We start from the raw sequence: 14,343 nt of genomic DNA on the forward strand, positions 1-14,343 counted from the left end.
AGCTATTAGTTAGTTTGATTTCTAACTGACCTGCCTTCTGCACAAACCTGCCAGAGCCTTGAGGTCATTCTGAGAAGCCTTTCCCTATGCCCTCTTTTCCCCACCTTCAGAAAGGAGATGAATGGTTAACACAGGAATACTGAGTCAGTCCAGTCCACTGGTCCATCTTGCTCATGGCAGCAGCTCTCCAAGGTTTCAGACAAGGGGCATCTCCCAGTCCTCCCTGGAGATGCCAAAGATGGACCCTCTGTGTGCAAGGCAGATACTCTGCCACTGAACTATGGGGATGCAGCCATTTCACTGAGGTTGCCCAGCTTTACTACAATAGCACCAAAATAATTCTTTTTAGACAAAAACGCTTTTTTTAATGGACAGACCTTTTAGATCCATAACTTGTAGATTTTTGGTGAACATGCCTAACTTTGGTACATTCATTTCAACGAGTCTGCTCTGAGTACACCTTGGCTGCATTGAGCCCTTAGGTTTTTTCTGTAGGGAATGCCAACACTTTCTGCCTGGCTCTATTTTGTAATGCTCTTGTTTCATTTGAGCTTTGCCTCTTAACATTTTTAGATGTCTACCTGCCACCTTGGCAGTCTTTTTTAAGATCAGGGATGGCGCACCTAGAGCCTTCCAGATGCTTGGTTGTGCTTGTTGTAGCTGTTCAAGTGTTTACATTGTTTTAGTAAGCTGCTATGAGCCACTTTTGTTTAGTTATAAGCAACAGTCTCCACCAGAGACCAGTCTAATTTGCTGCTTCTGAGAAAAAGAGGCGGCTGTGAAGCCCCCTACATCAGCTTAGCAGGGACTGTCCTTTGGCTCCTCTCCCAGAACTGCCTCTATCAGCTGCTTCACAGGAAGAAGAGGAACAGTGAGGCCCCTTCCATTGGCCTCGCCATGACCAACAGTTGTCTAGCTGCTCCTCTTCCAGGACTGCCTCCTGCACTGACCACTCCACCAGGAATCCAAACCATTGCCTGGATAATCTTAAATGCAGATTATGTAACAGTGTGAAAAAGTTGATGGCCTACAGATGCTTATTGCTCCCTTCCCATTCCTTTCCTTTTCTATCATAATAGTTCAATACACACACACACACACACACAACCGCACCCTGATCACTTTGAAAGAATATAAAAAGAATGGACGCAAACATTTAGCTTGCAGGACAGTATTGTATATTCTCATTTAACTTGGAGCCTCTTCATACATTATCCAAAGGCAAACATGCATTTGCTATCAAGTGTATGCTCAAAGGGAACTTGACACTAATCCCTAATGAGTGTATTTGTACAAAATGTGAGTTGGATTTGCACATTACACGTAAAACCTCTTTTGGTGTGTGAAGGAGCCCTCAGACTGACCAATTCCAATTGTTTCTTAATGTTTTAACAGAAAAATAACTAAGGGGACAAGACAAGGCTGTCCCCAGTTACTGTTATTGTTTATATTGGTTTTAGAGGTTCTGACTAGAAGAATTAGATCTAGTGATGAAATCAAAGGGATAACAGTGGGGCAGAGAGCATATAAGCTCAAGGCATTTGCTGATGATGCAGTGATATCCGTAGAGGAGCCTATGGTCAGTGTACCAAGGGTTTTAGAACAAATTTCTGGATTCGGAGAGGTAGCAGGTTTCAAACTTAACAAAAACAAGACACAAATTATGGTGAAAAACATGAATGACCAAATTGAAAATTATCTACAATCATCAACAGGAATAATGATTGAAAAGAAAATTAAATATTTAGGAGTGTGGTTAACAACGAAGAATATAAATATTTTTAAAGATAATTATGTGAAAGCTTGAAGAGAGGTTAGAAGAGCCTAGAAATTTGTGGAAGGGTGCACTTGTCACTTATTCGAAGAATATCTGTGATAAAAATGAATGTGCTACCAAAAATGTTATTTTTGTTTCAAACAGTACCGGTGATCAACAATATAAGATGCTTTAAAGAATGGCAAAAAGATATCACTAGGTTTATTTGGCAGGGGAAGAAACCAAGAATAAAGTATAAAGTATTGACTGATGATAAAGGGAGAGGAGGATTCTCCTTACCAATTTGAAATTATATTTTGAGACATCTTGTCTTTGCTAGCTAAAGGAATGGAGATCATTGGGAAATGGTTCCATATTAGATCTTGAAGGGTATGATAACAGATTTGGTTGGCATGCTTATTTGTGGTATGACAAGGTTAAATTTCATAAAGCTTTTCTGAACCATGTTATACAGATAAATGTAAAAATTTATTGGAACAAAAAACACCATGGTGGCTCTCACCATTAGAAGCAATATTGGTGAAAAAAGAGAGTATGATAAATTATTGGGCAACCTATAAAGAATTATGAAATGATGTAGACCAGGATTTAAAACTAAAGAGGTTTGAAGATATAAGGGAATTAGTAACAGATTGGTTGAAATATTACCAGTTTAATTAAATGTTTAAGTTGGATAAAAAGAAGGGTTTTACAAATTAAACCTCCCAGTTTGAAAGGGAACTGTTAGGAAATAAAACTATGTTAATTTCCAAAATGTATAAACTTTTATTAGTGTGGCAAACAAAAGATGAACAGGTCAAATTGGTTATGATCCACTGGGCCAAGGATTTTGCTTATAACATTGAGCAATGTGGGAGAGACTATGGACAACAGGATTAAAATTTACAGTGTGTTATACTCTGAAGGAGAATTATATGAAATTGATGTATCGCTGGTGTTTAACTTCCAGCAAATTAGCTATGATCAAAGTCTAAAATGTGCTGGAAATGTAAAGAAAAAGAGGGTACTTTTAATCATATGTGGTGGTCAAGTAAGATGATAAAAGGTGATAAATGATATATAATGAACTGAAAATAATGTTGAAGATAACTTTTCTAAGAAACCAGAAGCTTTTCTTTTAGGAATTATAGGACCAGAGATCCCGAAGGACCAGACAAAACTATTTATGTTCGTGACCACGGCTGCGCGAACTCTGTTAGCCCAGAAATGGAAAGAGGGTACAACTCTGACCAAGGAAGAGTGGCAGTTAAAATTGATGAACTACGCTGAGATTGCAAAACTTACAGGAAGAATTAGAAACCAGGAAGATGAGGTCTTTAATAAAGAATGGGGAAAATTTATAATTTATTTGAAAAGCTATTGTAAGCAATTACATACATTTGTAAGATTGACAGAAAACTTGTAGTAAAACTTTGAACTATGGATTGACAAAGGTTTTATAAAAAAACTGAGTTATGAAAGAGATGCAGAGGGCAAAATCATTACATTAAAATCCACAATTGGTGGGGCGGGGGAGTCAAAAGGGATTGTATGTTTATGTACAGTGGTACCTCGGGTTAAGAACTTAATTTGTTCCGGAGGTCCGTTCTTAACCTGAAACTGTTCTTAACCTGAAGCACCACTTTAGCTAATGGGTCCTCCCACTGCCACTGCGCCGCCAGAGCACGATTTCTGTTCTTATCCTGAAGTGTTATTTCTGGGTTAGCGGAGTCTGTAACCTGAAGCGTATGTAACCTGAAGTGTCTGTAACCTGAGGTACCACTGTATTTAATTCATTTGTTTATGCAAAACAGAAAATGCAAAAATAAAATCTAATTTTTTAAAAAAATCCTAATTTGTTTCTTAGTAACTGCAGGATGTATTAGTACCTTTTGCTACTGAATCCTTAAGCTTAGCATTGCAGGGTGCCATTGTAACCAAATGAAAGCAATTCTCTAAAGATAAAATTTGGGGTTTACAAAAAGAATAATTTATTGATTTTTCAATCCCCCCAATCCAGTATTTCCATCTGAGAAGTTCTGCCCCAACTCAAACAACAATAGTGCCAAATCAGGAAAACAGCTGAAAGGATGAGGATAAGAGAGAGTGGGACTTTTTACCTCTTAATTTGAGTGCTCTAGCAAAAACAGCAGCATCAGCAACAAAAAACAGCCAGTAAACCACAGCACAGATACCAAGTTACCTGCATATTGCTGCTTTAAGCTGGTGTATAGACACACAGGTGTATATTTGAACAAGGAAAAAGAACTCCATCTGAAAATGCAAAAGAGGGGACATTTTACGGTGAAAATGAGGCTTCTTCAATGGAACACACACACACTCCTAGAATGACGGTAATTTTAACACTATTTTAAGCCTTTGTGGAAAATGTAGGGTGGCCCTGAAAGGCAGAGGAAGCCATGTCCCTACGATTTCTGGCTGGTGATCCGCTGCAAGCAGAGCTTCATATAGGAATCCTTATTGCGAATCTCAATCACTGCATCTCGGACGAGTTCAATGAACATCTGAGGCCAGAGCTTCTGCAAGGACTCATTCTTCATATTGATGTCAGCCGCTTCCTTCACCAAGTCTTGGATGTAGGAATGGCAGAAGTCCTTCCTGTCCTTCGCTTCCTATGCAAAAGAGCCATTTTCAAGGGTGAAAGTCAGGAAACAAATTTCTCCAGAGCAGCTAAGTTTAATTTAAAAAATGCCAGAGACATAAGTGTGTAACAGGGGCTGAAATGTTGGTCCTCAGTGAACAACAAGGGACACCGAAGGATCTGTTTTGAGAGCAAGTTCTGCTGGGGTAAGAGAACGCAAGTGTTTGTTCATTGCCAAGCTCCCTTTGGCAGAAGGGTAAGGAAGCTATTTTTCAACTTATAAAGCAAGCCAAGTGTAAGGACGTTCAGTGGTTGCTCATGAGTAAAGCGCCAAACGCAGAACTTCTAAAAACTAAGTTCTTTATTGTGCACAGCTACATACAGTGGAGCAAAACGTCCATCTCATCCATCCGCAGAGTCCAGGAATGACCCCTTCCTGTTCTTTGTCCAGCAAAAGAGGCGCGGGATTCTGAACCCCTGCCTCCCCCTTCCGCGTCCTTCCGGCCTGCGCCCTCGGAGCGTGGGAACCTGACCCCGTTCCCCACTTTCCCCTTGGCGCTGAGGCTCTGCGATCCTGTCAGAAGCCCCTGCACAGCCTTCCTGCCTCCGACTCCCCCTCCCCACTGGAGGAATGGTAGCTTCCGGCGGAGGAGGGGGAGGACGAGCTGGTGAAATGCACAGGAGGTTCCCTATACTGCAAACGCTCCCGCGATCCCTGCGATTGCGGGGAGGGGGGTTCCCTGACACCAAGGTAGGCTAAAAAACAAAAATATTCTAGTCACTTCAGACAGTAACCTGCTGTCAAAGTATTTTCCACTTCAAATGAATATACAAAATGTTAGCTCAGTTCAAATGTCAATATCAAAGCAAGGTGTGACCATTAGTGCCATGTGCTCTCCCTTGCTTGGCAACTGTTTGTTTATTGTTTGGAATATTTATAAAGCACTAAACACTACAAAATACCACAGCAGTGTACAATAAACAACTTTTCTTTGTACAAAAATACAAACCAATAAATCTATCATCAATTTACTGTTTTCTCTTTTTACTTTTCCACAAATGTATTATTATTATTATTATTATTATTATTATTATTATTATTATTATTATTATTCCCTGCTCATCTGATGGGGGGTGGCACTGGAAACAGTGAAAAATAATTGCAACAGGAGAAAAAGAATCAAACATCAAAATGCATTTTCAAAAGCTGTGTCAAAGAGGGAGCCTGTTAGATCTCTCTGGAGGAGTCCCCTAAGTGCACCACAAATAGATCTTCATTTCTCCTGAAGAGCTGCAGACAAACACATGCATCTTACAGGCCTAGCCAGGGGGACTGTGAGACATGTATATATCAAGCTTGCGTATGCCCTTCCAGACTTTATACCATGGGTAGGAAAACTAAGGCCCCGGGGCCAGATCTGGCCCAATCTCCTTCTCAATCTGGCCTGAGGACCGTCTGGGAATCAGCGTGTTTGTACATGAGTAGAATGTGTTGTTTTATTTAAAATGCATCCCTGGGTTATTTGTGGAGCATAGGAATTTGTTCTCCCCCCCCCAAAAAAAAATATAGTCCAGCCCCCCACAAGGTCTGAGGGACAGTGGACCAGCCCCCTGCTGAAAAAGTGTGCTGACCCCTACCTTATACCAACATTTCCCTCGGTCCCAATTTCCTTCTCTCTCCATGGTTTTAAGACACAAATAGTCAAAAGCAAACTTCCCCAACAGTCGTAATGTTAGTATCTGGCAAAAATCAATGTGAGCAAAAGGAAATATGGAGCGCCTCTTGTATTTCATTTTGCTTAAAACAATATCAGCAAAATCCAAAACACGTATATTCTGAAGTAAGTCGTATTGAATTCAGTGAGGCTTTCTCACAGGTAAGTGGGGTAATAATAATGTAAATATTTGTACCCCACCCATCTGACTGGGTTGCTTCCAACACATATATAAACATAATAAAACATCAAACATTAAAAACTTCCCAATACAGGGCTGCCATCAGATGTCTTCTAAAGGTTATATAATTATATAGCAAGGATTGCAGTCTTTAAAAAGCAACGATGTGTGTTTCTTTTAATGCCACAGTTGGCAGGAATCCGCTATTTGGATGTAACTATTAACAACACTGGTGTGTATTTCTTGAAGCTGGCAGTCATTAATCATTTGGATGCAGCAACTTCTACTGTCAATACTGTTGGAAGTCAATTGTTATGAAAAAGTTTGTTAGGCAGTGTACTTTAATATTGTGCCAGAGAGACCATTTCCCATTATTATGTATTGAATTTGTATCCCTGAATTATCTCTCTACACCCACCCACCAGTATTCCTTCTGTGTTGGACACATTTTTTTGATCAATGAGATGTAGAAAACCAAGCAATTTGCCCTCCACTGATGAGTGGGGAGGGGAGAAACTATTGTCGTGACACTGAGGCTTTCTTGTTCAATTATTCTAATCCCCTTCTATGAAGGCTTTCCACAAAGCCCTATGACAATTGGCTCTTTGGAAGCTGTCACAGTGTTTAATCCAACTGATTTATAGCCCAGCTGAAAATGTGAGGTCATGACTTGCTCCTGCAAACCACACAGAACTGTTTTTAATGGGTAGTAGAAGAGAGGGCAAATCCCTTCCAGCTGCCTCAATCTGAAAATGTAACATTAACTTGCTGCCCTCAAGGGTGAACTACCCTTCACATTTATGATGATAGTTTGCAGGTGATGACAAGCTGAGCTGGCAGTTACTCTTCTTCTTACTTGTTCATAGGATGTTTGGTAAAATCCACAGCAGGGGTGGCCTATGTGGTGCCCTTCGGATGCTGGACTCCAACTCCCATCAGCCCCAGCAACGCAGCCAATGGTCAAGGATGATGGGAGTTGGAGTCCAACAACACCTAGAGGGCTCCATGTTGGATACCCCTGATCTACAGGCACATGTGGAACACTGCCTTTCCTAATAACACACACACACCCTGCAAAAACCCTGCAATTTAACCAGTTGTGAGATTCCTCAAGGGACCTTATTTTGCTACCTAGTCTTTTCTTGAGACGTGACGGAATCATGAAGTGAAGCCTTGTTATTAGTTTGTCTTGCATACTACCGGTATTTACTGCTCCAAATCCCTGTGTTACACAGCCTCATATTCTTGATCTTTATAAGAATTCTGTACACATGGCTCTGGGAGTGGGGAAGGTCCTCTGTTCATAATTGACCTTGGCCATAAGAAGCACTAACTGGCCTCAGCCTCAGGCCCACCTATCAATATACAAAAGGTGGTCTCATGTCCTGGCCACATGCAGGCTAGACTACTGCAGTATGTTATGAAGTGGGCTGCCTTTGCAGACTACTCAGATCCTACAAGCGGTGAAGAAAAAGGAATGCAGACTACCAAGAACTCTTTTGGTGGTGGGTTGTTTTTTTAGATGAGTTTTTACATAATGTTTTAATCTGTCTTCTATCTTCTGCTACTTTTTTGCCTATATCCAGGCAATTCTAAACACAATTGCCTGGATATATGTGCTGTTGAACCCAATGGGATTTTAAGACCATACTGTTAGCCACTCAGGTCTCCCCTAAACAACACACATTTCTCAATGACAAACAAATTAACTGTTCCCCACCAAGGACCCCTAAGTGCTGCAGTTGGAAAGCAGTTGGGAGTGTCTGGAGGGGCACTAATCCTGCCTGAAATCTAGAAGGCTACCAAGGCACTTGGTGGACATGGTAGTAGAAGATACCATACCTCTTTCATACACTTTGGCTGCCCCCCCCCATCCAACACCACCAACCGATTAAACGGTGAATTTTAAACCTGGGAACTCTCACTGCTGAAAGGTGGTCAATAAAAATAAATACATCTGTATTTGCTCATTCCCAACTGCACATCTGCACCAAATATATATCGGCAGCTTTCTGCCCGTGAACCCTAACCTATTTATATTCATTTTACAGCAGAACAAAGAAGGAGAAAGAGAATGTCTTTGGGTATGTCCAGCCTGTGCTGAATATCTCCATTTACGACAAATGTGCATATGCCAGCTTTATGAATATTTTTAATAGTGCTACTGCTAGGTTGCAGAGCAGGAGGAATCTGTTATGTTCCAGTTAAATCTCGAAATAAACTGTTTCACTGGATAGAAGTCAACTGTGCTGTTCGGAGCAGAAGAAAATATACAATAAACCCATTAAAAAGTAAATGAGCTACTGTAACAAAAACAAACAGTTGGGAATTTTTATAGTCTCTGCTCCACCTGGGACTTCTTACCTCTAGCTTTTCTGTCTGGGAATCTCTTGTGGTGTAATTCAGCGCCAGCCGACTGGCATTCTCTCCTCCCAGCTTTCGGCGATCATTGCCATCCTCACTGGCAGTCCCCAATTTCTTCCCCTTTGCTTCCAAAAGATAACACAATTGTTTCTTCCTAAGGACAGGCAAGGCAGGAGGGAGAGAGATTTACAGAGCTAAATTATTGTAGGTTGGCCATTGCCTGAGTAACCTTTCATTTGTGCTTGTCCATTCGAATTCATAGGTTCCTGGTTTGCTGAATATCTTGCTGTCCAATTCATGCAAGGTATTCCTCTGTTATCTCAGAATTTCAGCCTCTTGATATATATGTTTGACAAATATTGTAAATGAGTCTCAGAAAGAGAGAGAGAAATAGGGGTGGGGTTTGGGAAATCTAAACACATTGGCAATGGACCAAAATGAAAATGAAAAAAGCAGTAGTGAAACTAAACATTTTCTATATTTAATCTTATATGAATGTTTCTATCTTGCTCTTCTGGTTCCCATGCCATCACGCAGGACAACCTACAACATTTTAAAATAAAAATATAATAACATATATGTCAGGGATCTGCCCTCCGCGGCCAGGCAAGGTCATGGTGGGTACAGGCAGCCCCAGCCACTCCTATCTAGTGATACGTCTCCCAGCGGTTCTTCCAGCACCTCCCCTGGGGAGGAGGAGTTATCCTCAGGCAGCCAGGTGGAGCGCGGGCTCCAGGATGTTGCTCAGAGACCCAGCACCGTCCGGCAGACCCACTCTGAGGGGGAAACACCACTTCCGTCACCTAAGCTGCACAGAGGGGTCAAGAGTCCGCACTGTAAATAGTTTTGACACAATAAAACTGTTAAAAGACAAGACGGACTTTGTCGTTACTCGTGAGCAACCCCCTTGCGGACCTGACAATATATATTAAAATACAAAGAATAAAAACAATACAAATATGAAAAACATAACAAATCCATTTAAAGAAACATCAGATATCAGCCAGCAAGAAATGTCCAGAAAGGAAGCCATCCATTTAACAGGGCAAGGTATTCCACAATACTGATGCATCCACTGTAACAGCCGTCTCTCTAGTCATCATCAACCATGTCTCCACCCGAAGTGGGACCCAAAGAAAGACCTTTCCTAGCGATCTTAAGGAGCTGGAAGAATAGCAGGGGAGGAGGCAGTCTCTCAGGAACTTTGGGTTCCACCCATTATTGATGACAACACACTGTAAACCCCTGGACCAACTCAGTGGTTCCACCAAGACATGTGAGCCTAATTGAAGTTATGAAGCTGCTTTATGTTAACATTAGGATAATAATGCTCTATGAACACAGCTTTGGAACTTTTGTGTTAAGTGGTTTACTAAATCTTCTAAATAAATAAAGGGAGGGTGGCTGTTTTTAATTCTGCCTTTCTACAAGAGTCATCAAAGTGGCTTTCAACAATTAGAGAGAAACATCACAATACAAAAACTAAAGCACACCTAAAAGCAGGAAGGTTGGGGAAAGAACAGTTTTTCTTACCTGTGAAAGGGATATCTGTGTGCACCTAAATCTGCCATCATTTTGGGAAAATATTGCCACCTTGTGGTTGTAGGCAAAATCTGAAACTGAAGTCTCCAGGAAAAAAGAATGAAGAAGTCTCCACTGAAGCAACACAATGATGGCAGACACATGCACACTAGATTTCCATGCAAAATGAAAAAGGAAGTGGAAATTGCTGGTTTGTGTATTTGTGATCAGAAATGGAAATCATTCAAGCAGATACGAGAGTTATTCATTTATGTTGGTGGGGGCTTTAAGTTCACAAACAATACATAATTAATTATGCTCACATTGTTTTGACGTTTCCTTTACATTGTAATGAATGTATGTTACATACATTAACTAGCATACAGTGAGAAAAATAACATAGTATTTGGCAGAAACCATCTGCAGCAGAACAGAAACAGCCATTTGTGATGAATCTCTACTTGAAAGTCAACATACTAGAACAGTAGAGTTTAAGAAGGAGGAAGCAAAACCTTACAGATGGCACAATTCTGAACAATTGCAACAAAGCAGGATGGTCTTCATGGCAGTTAAGGGGAACTGTACCTCTCTAAGGAGGACCTTCCGTTTTGTGGGTATCATCAAAGAAGAAGGTTCTCTGCCAGGGCCCTATTTGTCGTGCAGCAGGGGACTTGAAGGGTGACCTCTAGGGTGGAATGGCGTTCTCATGTGGACTCGAGGGGGGGGGTGGAAGCAAACTAAACAAAATCAGTCCGCCTGTCCCACTACTGTACTGTCTATTCCAAATGTCTCCAGAGATGCTCTTGTAGCTCTCCTCCAGGCAGGGGTGAAGGAAGGCTAACCGGCACCCGGTGCGGGGTGTCGGGGGCGGGGCAAACCGCCCGGCAGTGCATGCATGTGCGCCATACGTATGGTGCATGTACAGTGTCGCTATGTGCCGTGCATGCGCCAGTGGGCAGCAGCGGGACCCTCTGCCCATGGCTGCAGCTCTGAGAGAGCTGAAGCTGCAAAGCCGTGCGCAGCCGATGGCTAGCGGGTAGGCTTGCCTTGCATGCCGCTCTGCAGCTCCCCTCTTTCCCCAGCTCGCTGTAGGCTTGGGAGTCATGGGCGGGGGGAGGCAGCAGCTCCTTCACAGCTTTGCCGGTGGCTTGGGAGTCTTTGCTTTAGGCTTGGGAGTCGTAGGTGCGTGGGGGGCAGAATGTCACCCCTGTCAGGATGGCACCCAGAGTGCGTCGCACCCACCTTGCTCCGCCTCTGCCTCCAGGGACATCTGCAGGAGGCTTCTTTTTGTGCATTCAAAGAAGCTGCCCCTGTGTTAAATTGAATGGGGAAGCACAATCCCAGGGAAGCTCTATGTGTATGCAACTAATCAGAGCCTTGGCATACAAAGCAAAATGACTCTCATGTGTGTATTTATATTTACCTGCAATCTCCGAGGAATGAAAGCAGGCGGCAGTAGGGTACATCTGAAGATGCTACATATGCTAAGACACCAAAGAGATTTTCGGCCATGACCATGTCATTCTGGGTAACCTGCAGAAGGGGAAAGATGGAGGGGTCAAAGTGGGCACAATCTGGGCCATGGTAATACACAATGGGCCAAGGACCTCACCGCTCTGGTTGCATTCAAACATATTTCACACAGGCATCCATTTGGTGAGCATACCTATTTGGACAGCTGGAGGGCTTGTGTTAACTTACATGTTTAATTTAAGATTCAGGTACTGATAGTCACTCTATCCACAATGTGAACTGAAGGAGGTCTACTCTTATTATTAGAAATCTCTGTTTATTATTATTACTAGCTGGCCCAGCCACGCGTTGCGGTGGCTTTTTTTTGTGAAATGGAAAAGGAAGATCTATATATATATAAATGTAAACTGTCCATGTCCACAGCTTCTCCCGTTGAATTTCCGCCTGCCTCCTCTCCGTCTTTCCCCCCGTTTCTGCCTGCTACCTTCCCCTCCCCCGCACTTTCCCTGGTCACCCCGAAACTCTGTTGCTTACTGCTGTATAATTGCAAATGGAGCTCACGTTCTGGAAAGCGGCTGTCGATTGCCATGGCCTGCGAAGGCGCGCGCACACACGCAGGCGGCTTCTTCGGGGGTTGGTGGCCCCGTGTTACCATAGCAACCTGTCCTCTCTCTCTTGTCTCTTGAGGTTTGGTCGTGTTATGCGTTGTCAGGCCCCTTGAGGTGGCGGCTGAAAGTTAGGCCGCAAATGGCGGACAGCCATTTGAGGCGGCGGGTGTAAGTTGTCGCCTTGGGAGTTGGGTGGTGGCTTTCTACTGGTTGCTGGTCGTGACATCAGTGCTGTTGCTGGTGACATCTAATAGGCACGCCATTTTTTGCATTTATTCTTTATTTTAGGTATGTCAGGTGTGTTTTTTTTGAAATTTAATTATCCTATGTTATTCCCTGATGGTCATGGAATGCTGTGTCCTAATTTGTTGCTGTTTGGTCCAGTGGTTACGGAGCAAGTTGGTAACACCCGCGCCCGCAATGGGAACATTTTTATATATATAGATTATTATTATTTTTTATTGTGTTTTTTCCTTCCTCTTCTTTTCATTTTAATTCATTTTTTTTCTTTTCTTGTTAAATTTTCAAACAAAGCAATTAATAAAAAGACACCAAGTGATCCACTTCAAAGCGCTCTCCGTTTCACCAGAAAGGTTTTGCACAAATTTCCAAAAATGACTGGGTTTGGCAGTCATGGTTTCTGGTAGCCAATGAAGGTCAGCACCTCAGTATCCACACCTGCAAAGGCAAGCAAGCATGTCCCTTCCATACCCACAGCTGAGTATGGAGTTTTGCAGGAGGGGAGCAGCTGGTCACCTCTGTGTGTGCCTGTTCCCCCACCTTCCCTCCAGCCCATAACAAGAGCCTAACATCCTGGTGCCATTTTGACAGAGTCCTCCTTGTATTGCTGGTGGCCTTTTCTCCGAAAGTAGATTATGCTGGTTAGAGAACTTTACTGCAGAATTTTACACCAGAATTAAAATGAAAGGTTGCCGCTGAATACTGTATTTGTGGGCTCCCTGGTTTAATAACTCAGTAAAATGTCTCCCACTGAAATAGATGCATTGCAGGGGGTGGGGCTAGTTGACCCTTTGGGCCCCTCCCAACTCCACAATTCTATGATTTGTAAACTGCTTTCTTTTGCATGGCTTGTGCCCATTCTTACTTGGCATTTAAGGAGTGTGTGCTGTAGCATGCACAAGTGCTCTGCAAGCTTCCTCCTTTCACTTTCACAACTGCCATGGCATATAGGGCATAATTACTTCCATTTTACAGACAAGGAACTAAAGCTGACTAACATTTTGCCTGACACTGCACAGTAAGACTGCAACCAAACTGGCAATTATTGCAAATAATAATACATAGTGTTTCAAAGCATTTCACACAATCATTCTTACAACAACCATAAGGTAGAGTAGCATTTTTATCACCTCCAAACAGAGTGGCTGGGACTTGGGCCTGATTTTATGAGCTCACTGCATTACTCATAGATCCACCTATGGAGCATCCTTCCCCAAAATAAATAAATAAATAAATTATAAAAATGCATTAAAACATCAGTCATTAAAAACTTCCCTAAACAGGGCTGCCTTGAGATGTCCTCTTAACATCAGATACCGTAGTTGTTTCTCTCCTTGACATCTGATGGGAGGGTGTTCCACAGGGTGTGTGCCACTACCGAGATGGCCCCCTACCTAGTTCCCTGTAGCTTGGCTTCTCACAGTGAGGGAACTGCCAGAAGGCGCTCGGCGCTGGACCTCAGTGTGTGGGTTGAACGATGGGGGTGGAGATGCTCCTTCATATGGTGCCATAGCCTTTATAATATCTTTCAAAAGCACATTACCTACACTCTCTCTCTGCAGGGCCATTATTCTCCCCCTTCATACTGCAGACTTAGCTGCAGGGATCCTCCAGCTCACATATTTTCCTTTCCCTCCTCCAATATGGCTGCAAGGAAGAGAGTGGAACTTCCACTTCCATTTTAGTTTCACTACAATTTAACCCAACTGCCACTTATCCATTGCATGGTTAATTTTAAATCTGAATTGCTGAAACAAGCCAGCTCCATAAGCCAAGGCTTAACACTGGCTTGTTTCCATAGAACAGGGGTGGGCAACCTGTGGCTGGCTATCCATATGGTGCTGGGCTACAAAGCAGCCCATCCTCTGGCCCTGCTGCTGACC

General features: G+C 42.7%; 1 protein-coding gene across 6 annotated transcripts in view; it reads right to left on the minus strand.

Annotated features, from left to right (window-relative positions):
- Positions 1-3,723: 3,723 nt before the first annotated feature.
- The window catches only part of LRRC49 (leucine rich repeat containing 49), a 58,663-nt gene continuing 48,043 nt past the window's right edge, over positions 3,724-14,343 (minus strand). For all 6 annotated transcript variants that reach the window (XM_033166775.1, XM_033166774.1, XM_033166772.1 and 3 more), the window contains 3 exons: positions 11,563-11,672; positions 8,619-8,772; positions 3,724-4,389 (listed from right to left, as the gene is read on the minus strand). In XM_033166775.1, the coding sequence (XP_033022666.1) occupies positions 4,183-4,389; positions 8,619-8,772; positions 11,563-11,672 (471 nt within the window). In that variant the 3' untranslated portion in view covers positions 3,724-4,182. The remainder of the gene's footprint in view (positions 4,390-8,618; positions 8,773-11,562; positions 11,673-14,343) is intronic.

Source organism: Lacerta agilis, chromosome 13, assembly GCF_009819535.1.
Source record: "Lacerta agilis isolate rLacAgi1 chromosome 13, rLacAgi1.pri, whole genome shotgun sequence".
NCBI classification, from domain to species: Eukaryota; Metazoa; Chordata; class Lepidosauria; order Squamata; family Lacertidae; genus Lacerta; species Lacerta agilis.